The following is a 23,781-nucleotide window of genomic DNA, read 5'->3' as shown; positions in this document are numbered from 1 at the left end:
TTCTGTTTGCCAATATTTTGTTGAGAATTTTTGCATCTATGTTTATGAGGGAGATTGGTCTGTAATTTTTTTTTTTCTGTTCTATCTTTGCCTGGTTTTGGTATCAGGGTGATGCTGGCTTCATAGAAAGAATTTGGTAGGATCCCTTCTTTTTCTATTTTATGGAAAAGCTTAAGAAGCAATGGCATTAGGTCTTTGTTGAAGGTCTGGTAAAATTCAGCAGTGAATCCATCTGGGCCTGGGCTTTTTTTTAGTTGGGAGATTTTTGATAACTGCTCGGAACTCCATGCTATTTATAGGTCTATTTAAGTGATTAATCTCACCTTGATTTAATTTAGGTAGGTCATATAAAGCAAGTAAATCATCCATTTCTTTCAGATTTTCATACTTTGTGTAGTATATGTTTTTATAATATGTCCTGTGATTTTTTGAATTTCTCTGGCAGCTGTTGTGATGTTACCTTTTTCATTTCAAATATTATTAATTTGTGTCACTTCTCTCTTTCTTTTGGTCAGATTTGCTAAGGGTTTATCAATCTTGTTTATCCTTTCAAAGAACCAGGGCCTGCCAGAGCAGCTTCTGCTGGCCTGTGCGGGCTCTGGATGCTGTGGATCTCTCCTACTTCTCCGCTGCTGTTTCAATTTCCTATATTCCTCACTTTTTAGTAAACGTGTGTATTTTACTGAGGTTTGTTTTGGGTTTTTCCCCTAGGCTGCTTTGGCATGGTACCTACGCCGCCATCTTAACCGAAAGTCCTATATTATAATTTTTAAAGCTATCCATGTCTGTATCTCATATCTACAGTGAATAAATAATCAAGGTTTGCAGATTTTGACTCTCAAAGATCTATACAGATGTCAAATTTTCTAAAACATAGGTTTCCTTTCTATACCAAATATTTTATAAAGACCCTTATATAAAATGTTCTTTTACACATAATTTTAAAAATAAGTACTATTAAATAACATTAGTATTATTAAAAAACTATTAAATAACTTAATAGTAAAGGATAAATAAAAGAGTAACTAAAGTTTAACATGTAGTGTGACAGAAATGTTTGGGCATACTACATACTAGCAAATCTAATGAAATAGTGATATACTTCTGCCCACTTATAAATCAGCTGTGATTTAAGAGATGTTAGAAGAATATTGAGATAAATGTTGAAAATAGCTTCATGCTTTTAAAAATAATTTTACTTATTTATTTGCAAGTGAGACAGAACCAGAGACAGACAGAAAGAATTGGCCTGCCAGTACCTCTAGCCACTGCAAGCAAACTATAGATGCATGAGCAACTATGTACATCTGGGTTTATCTGGGTACTGGGGAGACTAACTTGGGTTGTTGGGTTCAAAGGCAAGCGCCTTAACTACTGAGCCATCTTTCCAGCCCAATACTAGATATTTTAAAGTAAGACTCAGTACAATGCAACAACTCCAGATGCAGACTGGTGGTGGGTGGGGTGGATGCTGTGCTGGAGCCTTGAACAGGACAAGTGGCAAAGCCGTTGGAGGTAAAGTCTTGTTCTTCCCTTAGCAAACAACATGACTGTATTTCTGGAAAATCTGCTACACAAAAAAGTGTACTGGAAACATTTGGGGTCTAAAGGTAAACTGGACTTGTTTCTAGGCTGAAACTTTATGGGTTCATGTGCAAGGATGACTGCGATGCATCTGGGCAAGTCATTCCGGCCACTGGCCACTATCCATTAGAGGGACCAGCAGTCTCCTACTAATTACAGGATTATTAAAAAGATTAATTTAATTTAACTTATTTACTTGCAAAGAGAAAGACTCTATATATGGAGTATATACATATATAGAGTAACATATATATATATATGTATATGTAGAGAGAGAGAAAATGGGTTTGTCAGAACTCCAAATGCATGTACCACTTTGTGCATCTGGCTTTATGTAGGTACTGGGAAATGGAACCTAGGTTGTTGGGCTTTGTAGGCAAGCAACGTAACCACTGAGGCATCTCTACATTTCCTAATTACAGAATCTCTGATATCCATAAACTACACTCAGTGACTGTTGACAACCAAAAAGTGCTCCAGAAATATCCAAGATGCCCACTTAGGGCACAAGCACTCTGTTGAGAACCACAGGTCTGTATTACCTGACCCTGCCTTGCCAAGTGTAGGACTGTGCTCTAGTCTGGCTTTCTCCCACTTGCACACCCCAATTTCCCCTCTACCTTTGGTCTTCCCTGTCCATAATTCACTGTGATCACATCATCTGCCCAAAATCTTTCTTGGCTCCACAGCTCTCCAGGGCAAGTTAGCCTTTTCAGAATCCAGAGTGCTCATCATTATTCCCTGGAACCTCAAGTTAAACTTTTCAGATTGTAGGTCACTCATTTGATACAGCATGTATCATTTGGGGTGGGGGCAAGGGAGAGGAATGTGAGAAACAGTTTCATTTAACCAAGGCTTGCCTTGTAGTTTCTGGGTAGCTGAGGGTAACGTTGAACTCCTAACACATCTGCCTCCCCCTCCCAGTCACTGGGATTTCAGCCTTACAGTAGCAGTCTAAGGTTGACCCACTGTGTGCAGACTGAATCTCCCCCCTCTCTCTTATGTGGGTTGTGCTGTTCCACAGGTCTCCAGAACTCGGGTGGGTGAGAAATCTTATTTTGAGTCACTTGCTGATTGTATTGTTTTGTCCAATTCTCACTAATACTTCAAAATGCAACTCCAGTGTATCCAACTAGTGACACCTGCCATCATCTTCCCCACACCCTCCTGAGCTTTGCCATCAAGTTTTGTGACACTCAGTGTGCACTTCATCAGACCACATCATAGAAGCACAGGGATTTACCCAACAAGTGCCTCACATAGGTGGAGGGCACACAAACCTTTACAAAGGCATTTACTGATGTAAAGCTGAGTAGTGGTGTTCACAGTTTGAAGAGTTCTACATATAATGACATCTTGTCATTGCTGCTCACTACTTTCTCATCCAGGATAATCAGGATAATCACAGATTTCCAAGTAGTCTATTGGTTTCACCCTATCCCAGCCTCTTAGTCCATTCTTTAATACTTGTTCAATCTTCAATGAACTTGGAAATATCTTTGTTATATATATACATAATATATGACATCTTTGTTATATACATATATATGTTATAAATATCTTTGTTAAACATATAAGTTATATTGGATATATTTGGATATATACATCCAAGTTATATTGGATATTTTTCCAAACATATGTGTATGTGTGTGAGTGTGTGTGTGTGTGTGTTTGCAAAGAGAGAGAGAATATGAATGGGCACATCAAAACCTCTAGCAGCTACAAATGAACTTCAGATGAATGTATCACTTGTATATTTGGCTTTATGTGGGTACTGGGGAATCAAACCTTGATCAATAGGCTTTGAAGGCAAGCACCTTAACTGCTGAGCCTTCTCTTCAGGATCCTGGTTGTTATATTTTTCTTTGAGTGGCTCCAACCTTATTTGTCCTAAATAAGGAGAAAAACCTGTCCTTCTTTGACTGACTCAGAAGTTTATAGTTTATAGTTTAAGGTTATATGTCACAAGAAAACAGAGACCATTCTTCATTCCTTCTAAAGTGATTTAACAGCAGCATATAAAAATATTCTTTCTAATTATTACCAATTTTTTTTTCAAGTAGGGTCTCACTCCTGCCCATGCTGAACTGCAATTCACTCTGTAGTCTGTAGTCACTTGCTGGCCTCAAACTCACAGGATCTTCCTACCTCTGCCTCCTGAGTCCTGGAATTAAAAGTGTGCACCACCCGGCCCAGCTTATCATTGACAAAGTTAGGACATTATTTTCCATATGTAACTTCTTTCTTGGTCTTTGTCTCACTCATTTATTTTTTGTTTCTTTTCTTCAACTGATTATTCTCGGTTTAAGTGCTGGCTCTTAGTTTTGTTGTACATAAGCGTGGTGGTATTCAATAGCACGTGACTTGTTAGTAGTGTTCAGATCTGAGAGTGTTCATGTCATCAACATTTCTGCTAATTTCAGGCAAGGACCAGAATTAACTAGCAGTAAGGAGTCTTGGTGCTTATCTATATTGGATTTCAGGTTTTCTCTTTGCTAGCTTTCACTAGATGATGGTCAGAATAACTCATCTTTTCTTTCTCTTTTAAGATACACACCTCACTGCTTGCACCCCCAAGACTTAACTGTAATATGTCAGTCGTTTTCCTTTGACTTTCCTTTGGGTCATTAGAAGAATAATGATTTCTGTACAAATAATCTTCTAAATAAATATTCATGTAGAGATATTTTACTGTGGGCTACACAGTGACCATTTGAAATCCACTAAATTGATTCTTCCTCATTGGGACATTGAAATCTTTCCTTCAATTCACTTAGGAAGACATGCTCCAAACCCTCTGTCCTGTTTTAGAGCATGTAAATAGCATCGTGCACAAAAATTTCAAGCTGTCAGGAGTAAAGGATATGGTAATTTAGTATAATTAAATGCCTGAGACAATCAAAATAGAACTGATCCTAGTAAGCTTTTCTCACTTGAAAACTTTAAAAAGTCGTTACTGACTGATCTTTCAACAGGGTTGTTTAAAGAAAATGTAATATAAGCTGGATGTGAGGGTGCATGCATGCAATCTTAGGACTCAGGAGGCAGAGATAAGGGGATTGCTACAAGTTCAAGGCTTGGTCTAAATACCCAGTTTAAGGCCAGCCAGAACTGCATAGTAAGACCTTCTCTTCAAAAGCCAAAACTTGGTGTACTCTAATAGTTCACATTATGAGATATTACAACCTTAAGGAATAAAGTATATCTGAATATATTGACATAGAAATAAACATGTTTTTAAAAGAAAGCTTGTGAATAATACATATGCTATGATCCCTTTTATAGTAAAGACAGAATCAAATATACACAAATGGAGATGAGACCACAGAGACATACATACACACTTAAACTGTCCTGATTCTTCACTGAGGTTATTTTAAAAAATATTTTTGTTTATTTATTACAGTCAGCGTGTGAGAGAGAGAGAGATTGAATGGGAGTGCCAGGGCTTCTAGCCACTGCAAACAAACTCCAGACACATGCGCCACTATGAGCATCTGGCTTATATGGAACCTGGAGAATCGAACCTGGGTCCTTAGACTTTGCAGGCCTGTGCCTTAACTGCTATGCTCTCTCTTCAGCCCTTCACTGAGGTTTTGTGTGTGTGTGTGTGTGCCTGCCTCTTTCATGAGAGTATGAGTTAACTTGCTGTCAGATATAATAAGAAATGCCCAGCCGGGCGTGGTGGTACATGCCTTTAATCTCAGCACTGAGAAGCAAAGGTAGGAGGCTCACCATGAATTTGAGGCCACCCAGAGACTAAAAGTGAATTCCAGGTCAGCCTGGGCTAGAGTGAAACACTACCTCAAGAAAAAAAAAAAAAAGAAAGAAAAAGAAAAAAAGAATGACAATTAAATTTGAATTTCAAATTCAAAGAACAATATCTTAATATGTATGTTCCAAATATTGCATGGGATGTACTTACATTGAAAAGTATGCTTTGTTGAAATCATGGTTAACTCAGTGTCTTGCATTTTTATTTGGTAAATGTGGCAACTCTAAGGAGAGCTTTTGTTATTCTTACACTTCTATCACTAACACCGTTACATCAGATAGGTCACAATAAATGGCAGGAAGGAGAGTAATTAAGTAATAATAAAGTAGAAAAGAATAGCAGGTAGTGGCTTTGCTTAATATGTTTCGATTCTGGTGGACATCCTTTACAATTTGTTAGTGGTTCTATTTTACAGACTAAGTATCAGGAATGTACAAGGGACGCCTAGCAAGCAAGTCTTGGAACTATACAAATGAGCCTAAGGTTCTGGGTCCATATCCAGTAGTCATAACTAGTTGTTAGTTGCAGGATGTGTCCAAAGACAACCAGGAGTGTGGCTTACCTTCTGCCTAGAGGACTTTGTACAAGCCTCCCAATCTTGCCTAAAAGTGAGATGTGGGATATACGTGAGACCAGGCAGACCTGAGCCTGGTTCCCACCTCCATCTCTCATTTGAGTGAGTTAAAAATGTACCGTGTGTCAATTTTCTCATGGATAATACTGAAGCACTGATGTGAAGAGTAAATGAAATGCTTTTTGTAATTTTGTCATGTGATCAGCACATGGTTTGGCAAATAGAAGACATGCCAGGTGTATTAGGTCAAAGCTCTACTTTTTTCTTTCTTTCTTTTTTCTGTTTGTAAAACAGAATAACGGCAACCAAAAGACAAGGGCACTAATGATAATCCATGTTGTCTGAGCTGCTCTGAGGTGAAATCAGATGAGAGTATGCTTTGGTTTTCTAAATTCAAAAGTGCACCTGACCTTGAAGGAGGATAGGAGAAAGCTAGCTTATTTTAGGTAGTTTCAGTTAGAGATTGAGGCTCAAAGAGAATCAGGAGATGCCACACCGCTTGCCACCTTGCCCTGGCACAAGAATAGAACTCAGGCATGAATGAAACTTGTGTTTGATCTACACTAGTCTACAGTGGCCCCTGCCGTCCAGCTACCTAGATAGGCAGCCACCCTCCAAATCTACAAACCTTCACCTTGCATACCCGAATCTGATGAAAGAATACATTTTCAACTAACTGTAGCTGCTACTAAGACCATGACCGAGCATCACAACTCTTCTCAGGTCTTACTCATCTTATTCTTTTATCTCTTATCTTATACTCAGGTTTTATTCATCTAAAACATTTTATAGCAAAACTGGCTTTTGGGTGTACAAAGTCCCATGACTTAAAAAACTTATTTTGTTCATTTTTATTTATTTATTTGGGAACAACAGAGAGAGAAAGAGGGAGAGAGAGAAAGAGAGAGAGAGTAGGCACGCCAGGGCTTCTAGCCACTGCCAATGAACTCGAGATGCGTGCGCCCCCTTGTGCATGGCTAACGTGGGTCCTTGGCAAGCGCTTAACCACTAAGCCATCTCTCCAGCCCCAAAGTCCCATGACTTTTAACGCATGGACTTACATAGTTTTATTTAACCTCCCCACAGTTGTCAAGCATACAGAACATGACTCCAGCTTTTGAGACTTTTTCCAAAGTGCTTCACATTTATATTTCAAAACACCTTTAAAAATAAGAAAAGGGATTTTGATAAATGTTCTGAAAAATGTAAATGAATGAAAGTATCTCTTTTTCTTGTCACAAATCACTGCAGTCTCCAGTCTCTGCAGCCTTTTACCACCCACCCAGCCCCTGCGGCACCATTTTCGCTAGTATTTGTGTAGTCCTTCCACAAAGCGTCATCAGACCTAGATGCAGAAGCGGGCCTTCACACTCAAGCCTAATGTCACAGAAATCATCTTCAGCATTGCCGATCTGATCCTTTTTATTATCCCAGCTCTTCATCCCCAGTCGTGTTCCCCTGTTATTTTCTGTCTAAAACTAACAAGCCTGGAGTAAGTCACACCTTCTTACCCTGGGAGAAATTTATTTGATTAGGGAAAACAGGAAGTACAGAGTTGTAGAGAGGGCAATGGCCAGGCATTCATAACCCGGAATCCCTCAGATCGACTGATCCAGGTACTCCTTCCCTCACTCATCCTTCCCTGCTTGCCAGGATAAGTGACTAGGGGACGAACTTCTGCGCAGCCCTCCCCTGCCCTGAGCGCGCTCCCTGCGGAGTGACTTGTGTTAGCACACGACCTCACATCTGGTGGAGGGCGCACTACCGGTGACTCACGTCCTTGCTATTTGCCATTTGTTTCTAGGATGTTTCAACTGTGGTTTTCTTCCCTCTGCTTTTAATTTGGGGAGTAGAAAACCTAATGAATCAAGTATGAGTCTCCTCTCCCTTAATCAATTTTCCCCCTTCCTTTAAAGTTGACTCTCCATAAGTTCCATTACTGCCCAAAACAAGCGCGGGGGCGGTCCAGGTGGGGTCGCATTAACTATCCCTAACATGAAGTTGACAGCCTAAGGTAACCACTGGAGGAGGGTAAGAGTTCCCGAGTCTCCCTTACAACTTGCTGGGCGTCTGCCGCCGTCACGGCTGGCTGCAACATTTGCAACTCGTTTCTCTCTGTCGCTTTGCGCTGCTCGGTACTTCACGCCTAAATCCATGCATTCGCTGCCAAAGGTGCCTGAAGCAGTGTGAATTCCAAGAGATTCATCAGTGGTTTTAATCCTGTCCGAGGTAAATACAGTATGCAAAATGTGGAACCACCAAAGGATGCCCGAGAGGGGGAAGAGAAAGGGAATCCCGAACCTTTTCTGGCGTGTTGCTTGTTAATTTCCTCCGGGAGGAGGCGCGCATTCCGGATCGCCCTAGCCTCCCTCTTCAAAGCCCCCCACCAAAGGCTGCCGAGGTAGGCTGTGCTGCCGAAATCTCCCCGGCCGACTTGGCCCTCCCCCGCCCCCGGGTTGGTTTTTCCCAGCTGTGGAGGTTGGACCAGGGGCTGGGGTGCGAAGAGAGTCGGCGCCTGCAGCGCGGAGCTTGGAAGTCGCCGGGTTGCCCTCGGAGTTGGCTGGGGAGGAGAGAGCGGAGGTGAGCCTGGTGGAACCAGCGGCCTGGGCCCGGGCTAGAACCTGGAGGTGGCGCCGGTGCCCCTCCCCATCCTGGGTCTGAGGAGTAGCTGGGTGGCCTCCTGGCCTTAGGTCTCACGGATGCTTTGTTGGAGATCTTCCACCCTCCCTCCTTTTTGGAGGTGATTGGACCCCCTCTGGGATCTGAAAGGTTGGGAGCGGGAAGGGAGGACTGACAGCTGTACGGCCCTCCTTTTCCCACTAATCCAAGAAGGTACCAAAAGAGATCAAAAGACGCCTGTAACCCGAAACTTCCCTCTCATCCCAACCTGGGTCGGGCGGAGCGGTGCGGGCGGGGGCGGAGACCCCGGAAGGCAGGTGGTCCGCGGAGGCGGTGGAAGAAGAAGGGAACTGGAGGAGGGAGAAGTTTGCTCGGCAGACGCAGGGGGTTCTGCGAGAAGTTCGAGGCGGGAGAGGAGCGCGATCGAGCCCGGAGGAGGGCGGGAGGCCGGCGGGGTATCCCCAGCACAGGCTCGGGGAGAAGGAGGGTTCGGCGCGCAGGAGTGGGAGCGCGCGTCCCGCCGGGGGGTGGGGTGGCGGGTAAAGGATGCACGGGGAGGCTGGGGGGCGAGGCCGGGGTCGGCGCTTGCGCTCGGGTGTCGCGGAGACCGGTCCCTGCGCTCGGGACGCCCCGCTTCTCACGCTTCCATCTGTATGTCCCAGGTCACTCTCCGGATCCGTGCCGAGGCGCCAACAATAGAGGCGAGGTGGTGCCACCCCTCCGGCGGCGCGGGAGGAGGAGCGCGGAGCCCGGCGTCGCCACCGGCCGTGCGTACTTGCTGGAGGGAAGGGCGGGGAGCCGCTCCGGGTGGGGACGCCCGTTGGTGGCGAGGGGTTAAACCAAGTTCCGGCTTGGGCGTCCCTCCTCCGCTTCCACGAGAGGAAAAGTTTTCTCCCGACGCTTCCGGCCGGGCCCAGCCTCTTCCCCTGCCCGCCCCCTCTCCCCGAGCCTTCGGAGCGGGCGCCCGTCCCAGCCCAGCTCCGGGGAGCAGCGAGCCGCGATGCCAGGAGGGGGCTCCCGGGGCCCCGCGGCCGGGGACGGGCGGCTGCGGTTGGCGAGGCTGGCGCTGGTCCTCCTGGGCTGGGTCTCGGCGTCGGCGCCCAGCTCCTCGTTACCCTCGTCCGCGTCGCCGGAGGCTCCGTTCCTGGGATCGGCGCAGCCTCCGCTGTCCGACCGATGTCCCGCGGCTTGCGAGTGCTCGGAGGCGGCGCGCACCGTCAAGTGCGTGAACCGAGACCTGACCGAGGTGCCCGCCGACCTGCCGCCCTACGTGCGCAACCTCTTCCTCACCGGCAACCGGCTGGCCGTGCTCCCCGCCGGCGCCTTCGCCCGCCGGCCGCCGCTCGCCGAGCTCGCCGCGCTCAACCTCAGCGGCAACCTCCTGCAGGACGTGCGCGCCGGAGCCTTCGAGCATCTGCCAGGCCTGCGCCAGCTCGACCTCAGCCACAACCCCCTGGTCAACCTCAGCCTCTTGGCTTTCTCCGGGAGCAACGCCAGCGCCCCGGACCCCAGCCCCCTGGCGGAGCTGATCCTGAACCACATCGTGCCCCCTGGAGACCAGCGTCAGAACCGAAGTTTCGAGGGCATGGTCGCCGCAGCCCTGCGCTCGGGCCACGCGCTCCGAGGGCTCCAGCGTCTGGAGCTGGCCAGCAATCACTTCCTTTACCTGCCTAGGGACCTACTGACCCAACTGCCCAGCCTCAGGCACCTGGATCTGCATAACAATTCGCTGGTGAGCCTGACCTACGTGTCCTTCCGCAACCTGACACACCTCGAAAGCCTCCACTTGGAGGACAATGCCCTCAAGGTCCTGCACAATGGCACTCTGGCTGAGTGGCAAGGCCTGGCCCGTGTTAGGGTGTTTCTGGACAACAATCCCTGGGTTTGCGACTGCCACATGGTAGATATGGTAGCCTGGCTCAAGGAGACAGAGTTGGTACAGGACAAAGCCAGACTCACCTGTGCGTTCCCGGAAAAAATGAGGAATCGTGGCCTCTTGGATCTCAACAGCTCCGATCTGGACTGTGACCCCATCCTCCCCCCATCCCTGCAGACTTCCTATGTCTTCCTGGGTATTGTTTTAGCCCTGATAGGCGCGATTTTCCTTCTCGTTTTGTATTTGAACCGCAAAGGGATAAAAAAGTGGATGCATAACATCAGAGACGCCTGCAGGGACCACATGGAAGGGTATCATTACAGATATGAAATCAATGCGGACCCCAGGCTCACAAACCTCAGCTCCAATTCTGATGTCTGAGAACCAGGGGACTGGAAAAGGACCGCTGTGCATGAGGTGTAGACGTTTTCCCCTAGGCTTGCTCCACTTTCGCCTTCACTGTAGACACCGTTGACTTTGACCCAGTGAAGGGGATTTGCTTCCTTGTTGTGTAAAGTTCTTGGTGTGTGCTGTTCATGTCAGACGATGAAAAGCTGTGCCTGTAGTGTTTTGCTCTCATCCTTTGCTTGGAACTCCTCGACGCCTGTGGAGGGATTTTTCAAGTTTCAGCATGAACATGAACTCTCTTAGTGCAGATCAAGGTGTAGCAAATGTACCTGCCAGGTAGCATTCAACAGAAGTGGCCTCAAGTTTTCTTTCTTTCTTTTTGAGAAAAGTGCTTCACAAATATCAGTTTTCTTTTCATGTACCTAAATGATGAAGAAAATAATTGCATCCCCAAACTGCCTGCAGACCTTACTTAGCAAGCTCTTAATATCAACTCCTTAGTGCGCAGGAGTACCTGCATCCAAGAGCATGCTTACAGTTTACTGTTCTGCATAGTCCAGAAAATAACTTGCAACTTCCTTGACAAAGTGAATGAATTTTTGATTGCAGTTTACATGAGACTGTCCTGAAGTGTTTTTTTTCCCTTTTTTTTATATATAAACTGCATTGAGATCCAATTGACTGAATTGTTAAAAAAAATCAATAAAGATTCTTAAAAGAAGCACAGTGTGTTCAAGTTTGGTATTTGAAAAAATGATCAAGGGCAATTATGTTGTATGGTCTTGATTCAGGTGACAATTAAGTTATCAGTTAGCATAGCTGAGAATTAAACTGAAGCAGTGCCTTGTATAAATAGACTTTGGTGATAGTTCTGATATGGTGGATTCTTTCAGGATTTGAATGGAGTTCAAATATTTAAACGACTGGACTAATAATAGTCCTGAGGTTAATGCTATTCATGAAATAGTTTTTAAAGAGCATTATGAAGTTGGTAGGAGCAAACAGCTCTCAATGATAAACAGTTCATAGTTGGAGCTTTTCCCCCCTAGATTGAAATCTGTTATTATGACTGAATAATATTAGTAAAATTAAAACTGAATGAAATGGTTCAATGAAGTTTTATAGCAAAGTGTGCAACATAGTGCCAATATATATGAAAATAACATATCCTAAAAAGAAATATTCTGAAATAGAAGATTATAAAACATGAATTTTAAAAATATCTCCAGAAGTCATAAATTGGAATTTAATTTTTTTGAGATTATTTTAATGAAACATTTCAATTGGAACATACGTGGTTAATTAGGGACCCATTTAATATGCTTTTAAGATTGCCATGTCTGAATTTAAGCTTAAGAAAATACCAATAATAAATATCTGTGTCTGAAAGCAGTGTCTCAACTAATCATATTAGGTTCTCATATTCAGTGATTAAGGATTTGAGGTTTTTTTTTTTGTTTTTTTTTTTTTTTTGGTTTTTCGAGGTAGGGTCTCACTTGTCCAGGCTGACCTGGAATTAACTCTGTAGTCTCAGAGTGGCCTTGAACTCACGGCGATCCTCCTACCTCTGCTTCCCGAGTGCTGGGATTAAAGGCGTGCGTCACCACGCCCGGCTGAGGTATTGTTTTTTTAAAGCTAAGCTTTATGTAAGTTTATATATACTTTTAAGAAATAAGTCATGCATAGTTGTAAAAAAAAAAAAAGGCAGTTTTAATTGATACTATTGATATTCATATTCTCTCCCTTTTCCCCTTTCTTTCCTTTCCTCCTCCTCATCAGCCATTTAAGTTGAACAGTAAAATTTCATTAATCAGTCTCCAAGCCATCAAGTGACCTAAATTTAGCTTAAAGAAGTGAGGAAACTTGCATCAGAAGTTTCGGGGTACGTTTTCCTTTTAAGTTCGTCATGTGCTTAATGCTTTATGCTTGAAATAACATTTACATTTCCAAATTTTAAATAAAGTAGATCATACGTTAGGTTCTTCTAAGTCTTTGCAGATGACTTCTTTGAATTGAATTCAAAATAGGACTAAAAGTACATGATTCTATTCCTTGTCTAGACAACATGATGTAGTATAGTCAGGAAATGGAGTTTTAAGTTTTGCATGGCATATTTATTTTATTTATGTGCTATATTTCTAATCCTATACTTATCAGAAAAGAAGTTAAATACATGACATCTAATGTTTCATGAAACATTTTAAGTGTTTACCTAGAATTTGTGAACTGGGTTCTATTTCTTAAAAACAACGAAGACATACCAGTATGCTCCCCCCCCCCCCCCCCCGCCGAATAGTGAAAACCATATGCTAATAGGAATAACTTGTTGATGGATTTGGTTGGTAAGTATATGGGTTTTCTAGTAAACAGCACATTATATAATATGCATAGAGCCTGTGTTCAGAAGGATCATTTCTTTATCAGCCAATAAGCAAACAGTTAAAACCTGAGTTTTATCTAAGATTCAAGAAATATGTAGGTCTGTGGGTCTTTTTTTTTTTTTCCTTGTCAGTTCTCATAGTAGGGATGGGTGTGATGAAGTGGAGTTGAGACCTCACCTGTCAGGTGAGTGGCTTTTGATGTGACTCTTTTTATCTTCTTCCTCCTCTGCATGAACTTCCCAGTATGCCATCACTATTTCTATCACATCACTCCTTATTCTTCACCAAAATAGGGCTTTCTTTCTTTATAAAAGAAAGTTCTTAAGATAAAATATATTGTTCCATGGCGAATTGATACTTATAAAGTCACAATAGTCTAAAATCTATAAGCCCATATCATTGTAAGTTCCATGGAAGATGAATACTGTATATATCTATTCATCCATCTCTCTGTTTATGAGAATATATAGGAAATGTTAAGTGAAAAGATATTGTGACTATTTTAAAGTAAAGCAATACTACTTGCTTTAAACACTGTCCTTTACCATTATGCATTGTTCCTGGAAATCTACAAGAAATGCATTTTGAGAAATTAACTTTAGTGGGTTATTATGCTTCCTTACAGAGCCTAAGTGTTCAGCCGAAAACATCCTCTATTCTTTGCAAATTTCATTTGAAGAAACTTCGAGAAGTATTGTCAAAAATTGTCTCTGAATTTAAAAAGCCCTTAAAACGTCAAATCCCTATTTAATGGAGAAAAGACTTTAGGACAATGCAGCTGTTTGACCCTGAATTGTAGCTCCCTTCTCTTGTAACTACTTAGTCAGCAGTGTTAGTTTCTATAATGTTGGTTTGGTCGTGACAAGGCACATTTGTCAATACATTTGATACGGCATGTGTTCTTATTTTTTTAAAGATGAGAAACACTATAATAAAAGGGAATGCTGGGTTGAAAGAAATGAGCATCACAATTAGTAATTTTTTTCAAACGTATTGAGTGAATGAATTATGCTCATCTCAATATGTAATTATATAATAATGCTATACAAATGATATTAATAACTTATATCTTGGCTTTCTGTCTTCTTAAAGTGATCACGCAAAGGCCAAGTGAACTATGATTGTTTCCTTAAGTGGTTTCAAAGTCCCTTTTGACTTGAGGTTTTAATACCCATCTTACTTTGTTGAGGACATTAGAAGCTTTTAAACCCATGTTTACCAGAGTTCATTTCTCATTTAATTCCTGCTTCCCATTTCCAGACTTGCTCACAGACACCATGAGGATTTGCAAGGTTTGCAGTGCTTTGACACACGCATTCCTCCTGCTCCCAAATCCCTGCAGTCTGCCAGCCTCCAGAGTTGCACTGTAAAATAGAGGCAGACAGTAGATAAAATTCAGGCTCTGCTTATACAGTCGTTTAATAATTTTAACAGTAAAGCAGAGGAAAGGGAGGAAATTCCATTTCCAGATAACACATAAAAATACCTTAATATTGTTAAAATGTTTCTGTAACACTTTGGTGCTACACTAGGTATCAGGAGTTTTAGAACCTGTGTTCTTCACTATGCAGGGGCTCTGGTTTCCTTTCTGAGAAAAACAGCTCCTTGAGTTGTTTTGCACAATTATCTTTTTCACTCTCATCTTTAGAGATGTTTGATTCAGAAAGACAGGCTTTTAAATTTTATGTTTTAGAACATTTTAGCAGCTCTATCTTTGTCATGGGTTAAAAAAAATCTAGACTTAAAAATGTTAAATAGATGGCTTATATATTTACAGGAGTAGGAATTCTCAGTATTTCAAAATCAGAAGGACTCTTGATGTGCTGGCTCACTCAGTTTCCCCTTCTAGAAAGAAAACAACTGATGGTTGCAACTTAACCTGTTGCATAACGCCATCCCCGACAGACCTCAGGACTCCAGCATGCTCTTCCAGCACCCTTGTTGACAGATGATGGAATTGCTGACCTCCCACCTGTGTACCTTTGCTATTCCCAATGTCTAATTTTCAAAAAGACAGTATCTCTGGTGAGTTTGTTTGTTTTATTGAGTGACTATTTTAGTTTGTTGCAGTTTGTTTCTTGATATTAAAAGGTACCATGTTTCAGACCCCTGAACATACTTTTACATTTTTGAAATAAATAATTCCTGCCAGTTATTACAACAAAGCCCATGTAAGTTTAAAAAAAAAGAAAGATTTTTTTCCCTTTATATTAGCATACATTAGTTTTACAAACTATGGGCTTTGTTGTGACATTTCTTTTTTTTTTTTTAAATTTTTTATTTATTTATTTGAGAGCGACAGACATAGAGAGAAAGACAGATAGAGGGAGAGAGAGAGAATGGGCGCGCCAGGGCTTCCAGCCTCTGCAAACGTACTCCAGACGCGTGCGCCCCCTTGTGCATCTGGCTAACGTGGGACCTGGAGAACCGAGCCTCGAACCAGGGTCCTTAGGCTTCCCAGGCAAGCGCTTAACCGCTAAGCCATCTCTCCAGCCCTGTTGTGACATTTCTATATATGCATATTCACTGTCATGATGGGAAATATTTCAGAAATGTAATGGTGATACTTTGATTGACCTCCGTGATGCTGTGCTAGCTAGCACAATTGCATCTTAAAGATGAATTATGCTCAACTGATGAGAACCAAAACAAATGAGCTCAAGTTCATAGTTATGAAGTTTGTCACCAGGTAAGAGTTTTGCTTACTGTGGTCTGCTTTCCTGGTCAATGCTCCGGCAGGCATGTTCTACGAGCTTCCCAGGGCCTTAGGACCAGAGTTCAGTCAATGCAAATGCATTCTCACCCTGTAGTCAGGCCCTAGCCTCCTGTATGCAGCCAGCCCTGTTGTTGCTCTGCCCTTGCAGCACCACAGGGAACAAGGGAACAACCCCAGTTAATTCCCATCCTGGTATACATGCCTCAGATGGCAAAAGGTTTGTCACACGAATTTTGGGAAGAATCTTTTATGGGTACTTTTAAATGTATCCCACAGGAAGTCAGGTTTGCTTCTATTTAAAATGAAAATGTGCTTTAAGTAATGTTACAGCATTATAAACTTACATGTTTTTGTTAAAAGACATGCTTTTGATATTTAGTTAACACTTTATTATAACAGGATTTACTTGTGATTCAGTTTAATTTGGTTAATGCCAGGAGACATTTATTTTCAGGGATGCAAAAGCTTAAAAAGATATTAACTATATGAAAATAATGTATGTAATAATGTTTTAAAGAATCTAAGGATAGGGTTTGTTAATTGGAAGTTTGGAGACTTTTCCCCACTTGGGACTGACTTTCCCATTTTGTTTTCTACCCCCAGAGACATCTGTGAAGCATGCCACTTCAAGGTGATTGATTACCCATGAACGGGAGAAGGAAGCGGACTCTCTGAAACTTGGACAGGTCAGTTTATAAACACAGATGCCTCTTTGAGGCATTCTCCCCAGTTTTATAGTAAGGGGGCAATCTGCTTCAAACTGGCCTGCATTCTGCTTTTATTATAGACTATGTGCTTGTGTATGGATTGTTGTTTAAATTGTTTAAAGGAGAGCTGTGCTAATCCTTCTGTTCATTTGCTTTAAAAATTTCAGTGAGGCTCTAGGAACTGTTTGTTCAGGTTATTCAGTAGATACTTACTAAGTGCTTTCTGTGGATCAGGCACTGTTGTTACACTGGAGTTTTTTTTGTTTTTTTTTTTTTTTTAAAGAGTTTCATACATTCAGTTGCTTCGGGACCTAGGCCTGAGGATAAGTCATGACAATAACTGACATCTTATTGAATGCTCCTTGTGAGCCACACACTAGGCCAAGCCCTTCCTGCTTCTCATTTGAAGAGCAAATTGAGTCTTTGAGAGAATGGATGAGTTATCACTACGCAGTAAAAATCAGCTGTGGGGTTTGAACAGCTGGGCTTTTTATTGGGAGAAAGGTTCTGTCTCTAGGACATAGCCTCTCAAACCCTGAGCTTTAGGAACCGTGTCCTATAAACACTTATGTTATAGGGTGGGAGATGATGAAGCATCACCAGAGGTTCAGACTGTGACATGGATTCAAAGCAGGGAGAGACCTTGTCTGTCTGGGAGAACATAAGAAAAGTTCTTGAGAGGTTAACTTTTAAGGTAATTTTAAAGCACAGGCAACTTCAGATGGGGACGGAAGAGAAAAACTCAGGACAGAGAACAGTGTAGGCAAAAAGCAAGGACACTGTTGAAGGCCAAGTGTCTTCCAGGAGCAGTAACGTTTGAAGCCTAATGTTTGCTCATTGTGTGGGAGGAGGGCTTAGAAACTGTTAAGTATATAGACATTATAAATGGGTCTGAGCTACTGCATTCACAGTGATGCTTGCCTCATGACAGAAATATATCACATCTCATTTAATTGAGTAAGAATTTGTGTGTAAGCCATGTTGTAACTATGAGATTTGCAGCAGGAGGCCAGTGAGGGAGCAGAAGCCCCTTGGCTGCCTTTAAAAGCCATGCCACATGTGAATGCATGCCCTGGTCACCCTTTGTCATGTCAAGAACTTAGAAAAAGATAACAAATGCCTTGGTGAGGACTTTTATTTTAGCTTTCATAAATACATGTGCATATATGGCCCTGGATTATATGGTGAGTATCCTTGAGGCAAGAAATTCCAGTTTTCACCTCAGAGAGGATAAGCTAGAATAAATGAATTACTATTTTTGTTGGTGACTGGTCAGATCCAAGAGTTTGTATATATATGTACACTGAACCAATTACTGGCTAACCATCTTCTTGGCTAAGATGAGTGCATGAGGTTTGGCAGTCATGGTGACCTACCTTGATCAGGAATGACCTGGCTAGGATTAGATGGCAGCAGCTCACTCAAGTACTTTAGCATGTGATCTGGTGACTCTGACATTGGCACTGTGGTCAGACTCCCTCATCTCAAGGGGCTCTGTCACTAGCCAGTGGATATGGGAGAAGGGTGACATTCTACACCAACACTTCATCTGGCAAGGGACAGAAGACAGGCTCTTAGAAGTCAGATGTGCCAGAAGGTCTGGGTTTGATTTTGTTATGTAAGTACCATTTGCATATGGAAGAAGTCTCCATAACTGCTGAGTCATCCGGGTTCTGTTGCAGTGGCGCATGGGCAGCTGGCTGTGGGGAGACTTTGTCTCCAGAGTGGCCCAGTGTGGCAGACCGTTGGTGCTTACTGTTGCGTAGCATGAAGCACTGAACTTGTATCAGAAAGAAGCAAATGGGCAACTTGTGGCCACCGTGAACAGCCTCAAGACTGTCGGAGGTATGACAGGAAGTGGCGAAAGCTTAAGTCAAGGAGCCTTTGAGGGGCATTACAAAGAATGTCAGGTGTGGTGTATTTCATATCCTTTTAAAAATAATTTTATTTATTTATTTGCAAGTAGAGAGACAGAGGGAGGGAGAGAATGAGAATGGGCACACCAGTACTTAGTTGCCACTGCAAACAGCTCCACACACGTGCACCACTTTGCGCATCTGGTTTTACGTGGGTACTAGGAACTCAAACCCAGGTCATTAAGTTTTGTAAACAAGTGCCTTTAACTGCTAAGCCATCTCTGCAGTCCAGATATGGTGCATTTTGGATAGTGTCCTGTTGGAGGAGACCCCACCGAAGGGGCACAATTTGCACAAAACTGCATAAGTGAAGTTAGGTAAAATTTACAACCCCCAAAAGTCTTAAAAGGTGTGTTGAGTTTGTTTTAGCATGGTAGGTGCTGAGAGAGAGAGATCATTGTTTTGAATAGCATCAAGTCAAAATGGATCAGCTTTGACTGAAAATAATTTTAGGGAGTTTAACTAAGGCTACTGGGGAGTTGAACTTTGACCAGAAGGCTTTACAAGCAAGCACCTTTAACTGCTGAACCATCTTCCTATCCTGATTGTATCTTTACAAAATAGGTTAGGGCTATAGACACGGCTTAGTGGTTAAGGTGGTTGCTAATCCAAATGTTGCAGGTTTGATTCCCCAAAACCCATGTAAAGCCAGTTGCACAAGTTGGTGCATGTCTCTGAGTTTGTTTGCAGTGCCTACAGGTCCTAGTGTGCCCAATATTGCCCTTCCTCCCTCCTTTCCTTCTTTCTCTCTCAAATAAAAATTTCAAAAATGTTTAAAAGAGTAGGTTAGGGTTGGAGACATGTTTTATCAGCTAAGGAGTTTGCCAGCAAAACCAAAGGACCCAGGTTTGATTCCCCAGTACCCATGTAAAGATGCACAAGATAGTACATGTGTCTGGCATTTGTTTTCAGTGGCTAGAGGCCATGGTGTACCCATTCTTTCTGCACCCCTCTCTCAAATAAATAAATTAATTAAATTAAATAATTTTAAAATAGTTTATAAGCCAGATATGGCAGTACACACCTTTAATGCCATCATTCAGGTGGCTAAACTAGAAGATGTTTATAAGCTTGAAGGTAGCCTGGGCTACAGAGTGAGCTGTGAGCCTGACCTAGCATGAGAGCCTACCACACCCAAACAAACAGCCCATGTTCGGAATGGCACCTTCACTCCTATAGCCCTTGTTTTGGAACTTGCTGTTTTGCCTGTGGGGGAAAGTCCAATTGGTCCCATCTTGTTCTGCCCATTTTAAGTGCCAAAGACATAATTTATGACTAGCTGAGTCAAAGTTTCTCCGGCTGAAGGGCTGGAGAGATGGCTTAGCGGTTAAGCGCTTGCCTGTGAAGCCTAAGGACCCCGGTTTGAGGCTCAATTCCCCAGGACCCACGTTAGCCAGATGCACAAAGGGGCGCACGCGTCTGGAGTTCGTTTTCAGTGGCTGGAAGCCCTAGCACACCCATTACCTCTGTCTACCTGCCTATTTCTGTATATCTCTCTGAAATAAAGAAATAAAAATAAAGTATTTTTTAAAAAAGTTTCTCCCACTGTTGTGGGATATTTTAGGTTAAACAGGCACTGTGATGATGTAGTTCTGGTGTTAGGTGAGGTAAACCCATTGTCAGCAAGATCATGAAGGGCAAGAGCAGAAGAAAAGAGGCTCCCATCTTAATTTCTGAGGCGGAGTCTCTCACTGAACCTAGAACTCACCCATTCATTTAGACTAGCTGGCCAATGAGCCCAGGAATTCCGTTTTAGCCTCTTCTGTGCCAGAATTACCGGCACGTGTCACCCTGCCTGGCATTTTACGTGGGCTCTGGGAATGCAAGCTCGGTTTCTCATATTTGCAGGACAATCATTTTCTCCACTGAGCCATCACCATGCCCCTAGAAGCTTTTTTTCTGTTAAATTTATGTTAAACTACAAACAACAACAATGAAACACTACATTTAATGGTTTTTAACCTCTGGGAGCAATGAGCACACTGAAAGGCCCTGAATAATGTATTGCACATAGAAAAAATGACCCAAGAAAACCACTTGGAAATCAAAAAAAAAAAAAAAAGAAGAAGAAAAGAAAAACCAAGAACACTATAATAGCTTTTTTAAAATATATTTTTATTTATTTATTTTCAAGCAGAGAGAGATAGAAGAGAGACAGATAGAGAGAATGGGCACACCAGGGCCTCTAGCTGCTGCAAACCAACTCCAGATGCATGGGCCACTTTGTGCACCTGTCTTTACATGGGCACTGAGGAATCGATCCTGAGTTGTTAGGCTTTGCAGGTAAGCGACTTACCTGCTGAACCATGTCTCCAGCCTCTGTGATGGCTTTTAAAAGCAGCGGTGTGCGCAGACTTTCCCACGTCTTTGCGGTGTCACCTGGATGGAGAATGGGGACAATCTTTCTGTCCCCCTAGCATGTGTACTAGACATAAGAGTGCTAACCCTGTGTCCTCACCAAGGCCTGGCTTCAGGATTCCTCTGCTGCTGATGTAATCTGTCACCAGTCTACACCAAAATCAAGGTGTTTTGAAATCAACTGCCACTTCAAGTACGTACCAGTTCCTTGTCACTTCAATTGACTTTATTGGCCATATCAGCAAAATATTGGTTCAGTCCGAAGAAAGAACTGTTTTTGATTAACACAACCTTTAGAATCAAATGCAAAAAGCATTCTTTAGATTCATCTGGCTTTTCTTCCCCTACACTGACTGGACTGTTTTGCTTATGTAGGTTGCCATGGTGTCAGTCTGAGGATCTTTGATAAAAATTTAGCAATGTAAGTGACAATTCAAGAACAATAGAGTCAGATTTTGTGTGTGTGTGTTTCATCTCCCGCTTGGTTGGCTTTGGGAAAGACCTGACTCAAAGTCTAAGAATCTGTACCAGAAAAAATAAAATAAAAAAGGCATTTATCTGAACACAGTCAGCAGTAATGATGCTTAGGGTGTTTTCATGTCATCATTGTCCTTTGTCTGGCCTGATGCACTCAGCATGCAGCCACAACAGAGCCTTGTACAGAGAATTAGTGGCACTTCATAGAGGAAAGTGGACTTGGCCAGATTTTGGAGTGGAGCTGAGTTCCAAGCTGGACTGAGTCTGACTCAAATGCTTTCTTAATAGCAGTGACATGGGGGGAATGCAGTGCCACAGTCTCAGGACACCTTACTTTGGATTGCTTCTACAGTGAGTGGCAGAAATCCCAGCATTGAGATAAATGTGTCTCTCTCTCTTGTGAAGAAAGGAGGTTTGGAGTCCAGGAATAGTACAACTTTGCACCAACAATTTTTCAGGAACTGAGGGTGTTTCTCACTGAGTGTTTCTCCATGCCTAGTTGGCAGTGGGAATGCTTTTGACCTAAACTGGCTTAGAATTGCCAAGACGTGTGTGTGTGTGTGTGTGTGTGTGTGTGTGTGTGTGTGTGTGTGTGCATGTGCGCGCATGTGTGTGTGTGATGAAACTCGGCTTTTCTGAATTTTCTATTCCGTTAATTTAAAAAAATATTGTATTTATGTATTTGTGAGAGAATGAGAGAGAGGGAGAGATTGGATATGCCAGGGCCTCTAGCCACTGCAAACGAACTCTAGACACGTGCTACCTTGTGTATCTGGCTTTACCTGGGTACTGGGGAATCACACTGGGGTCCTTAGGCTTTGCAGGCAAGTGCCTTAACCACTGAGAAATTTCTCCAGCTCATTTATATTTTAGTCATGGAGTTAGGTATCGAATAGCAGAATACATTTTGGTGATGGGAGGTGAGACAGGGTATCACTCTGTAGCCCAGGCTAGCCTTGAACTTACAATGATCCCCCTACTTCTGCCTCCCAAGTGCTTCAGAATGTGCAACCCCTAAATTTTCTTGGTGGCAAGGTATCTTTCCACCCACATAGCTAAAATGAATCATGTAACTGGTTTAAATTAATGAGGTTTTCAGTTGAGGATATATTTATTCATGATTTTCCAAGTGTCAGTGAGCATGCTGGGCATATGGGGAATAAGAGACAAACAAGAGAAAGTGGATGCATTCTCATAGAAGAAATGGGCAAATATTCAGAAAATTATAGTTCAAAGCAGACTGTGTAGAAAACCTAGTGCTGGGAAAACCCAAAGGAGAGACTGATTTTACTGAGGTAAAGTCTGAGGAGACTTCATGGAGTCACCGCCATTGGACATGGATAACCACATTTCTAAAGATAACTCTTGATTGCATTCAAAATAGCCATCTCTCCCCTTCGCTAGCCCTGATGGTATGAAGGTAGTCTATTTCAAAGACCAAGAGCACGAAGTGCTAACATTTTCTGTATCCTTTGAGGCTAATGCATGATCATGGACAATTCTTTCTCTACAATAAAGGTGTATGAGAGGCACTTCCCTCTCCTTCCTTTTGGGTATAGATATGTGAGGATGGCCTGCATGGCACAGGGATACCCATTTCATGACTAAATGAAACAAAACTGAAAACAATGACCTATATGATGAAGCAGCAAATTGGAGTGATGGAAGTGGTATGACTCCTTCTAACTCAGAACTTTGTGCTAAAATAATATTGTTTAAGGCACAATTAGCTGAGTATGTTCTATTACAGGAAGCCATAAACCCACCAACTTACACAGTAGGGTTATTCCCCCCCACACGCACACAGTTTGAGGTGAGGGCGGGGAGTAGAGCAATGTGAGGTAGTACTGGCGAGAGAAGAGCGGCACCAATGACAAAAGTGTGGAATGTAATTACGTGTTAAATAAATGATGGTTTGATCTGCCGGGAGCCAAGAAAAGAGCAGATGACAAGTAGTGGATGTCACTGAGAAGACTGGAGATGAGGTCCTGGGAAGGTTTATACCATGCTTAAGAGTGTAACATTTATTCAATCAGGGTCATTGAACATTGAAGGCTTAGTAAAGAGTATGATCCAAACTATATTTACTTTTATTTTCGTTTTTAATATTTATTTATTTATTTATTTGAGTGACAGAGAAGTAGAAAGAGTATGGGTGCAGCAGGGCCTCCTGCCACTGTAAACAAACTCCAGATGCATGGGCCATTTTGTGCATCTGGCTTTACATAGGTACTGGGAAAGTGAACCTGGGCCATCAAGCTTTGTATTTTTTTTTTGTATTTTTCACCTTCTCTCCAGTGCTAGATGTTCTTTTTAAAGAGGATCTTACTCTCTCTCTCTCTCTCTCTCTCTCTCTCTCTCTCTATATATATATATATATATATATATATATATATATATATATATATTTTTTTTTTTTTTTTCTCATGGATATACTTACCTGTTTTGGA

General features: G+C 42.5%; 1 protein-coding gene across 4 annotated transcripts; it reads left to right on the top strand.

Annotated features, from left to right (window-relative positions):
• The first annotated feature begins 8,027 nt into the window (after positions 1 to 8,027).
• Tpbg (trophoblast glycoprotein) lies at positions 8,028 to 11,497 on the top strand. Of its 4 annotated transcripts, none has more exons than XM_045161012.1 (2): positions 8,028 to 8,162; positions 9,215 to 11,497. In XM_045161012.1, the coding sequence occupies exon 2, from the start codon at positions 9,553 to 9,555 to the stop codon at positions 10,807 to 10,809; it is 1,257 nt and encodes a 418-aa protein (XP_045016947.1). In that variant the 5' UTR covers positions 8,028 to 8,162; positions 9,215 to 9,552; the 3' UTR covers positions 10,810 to 11,497. The 4 variants fall into 4 exon arrangements, with proteins under 4 accessions (XP_045016947.1, XP_045016945.1, XP_045016946.1 ...); XM_045161010.1 differs by lacking the exon at positions 8,028 to 8,162 and adding an exon at positions 8,363 to 8,513; XM_045161011.1 differs by lacking the exon at positions 8,028 to 8,162 and adding an exon at positions 8,886 to 9,007.
• The last annotated feature ends 12,284 nt before the right edge of the window (positions 11,498 to 23,781 follow it).

Source organism: Jaculus jaculus, chromosome 10 (genome assembly GCF_020740685.1).
Source record: "Jaculus jaculus isolate mJacJac1 chromosome 10, mJacJac1.mat.Y.cur, whole genome shotgun sequence".
Classification (NCBI taxonomy): domain Eukaryota; kingdom Metazoa; phylum Chordata; class Mammalia; order Rodentia; family Dipodidae; genus Jaculus; species Jaculus jaculus.
The sequence above is the reverse complement of the archived record's forward strand: the minus strand, read 5'-3'. Positions and strand labels throughout refer to the sequence as shown.

Bases quoted from the DNA above. Each gene is read 5' to 3' on its own strand.
- Tpbg (XM_045161012.1), top strand. From the start codon at position 9,553: ATGCCAGGAGGGGGCTCCCGGGGCCCCGCGGCCGGGGACGGGCGGCTG.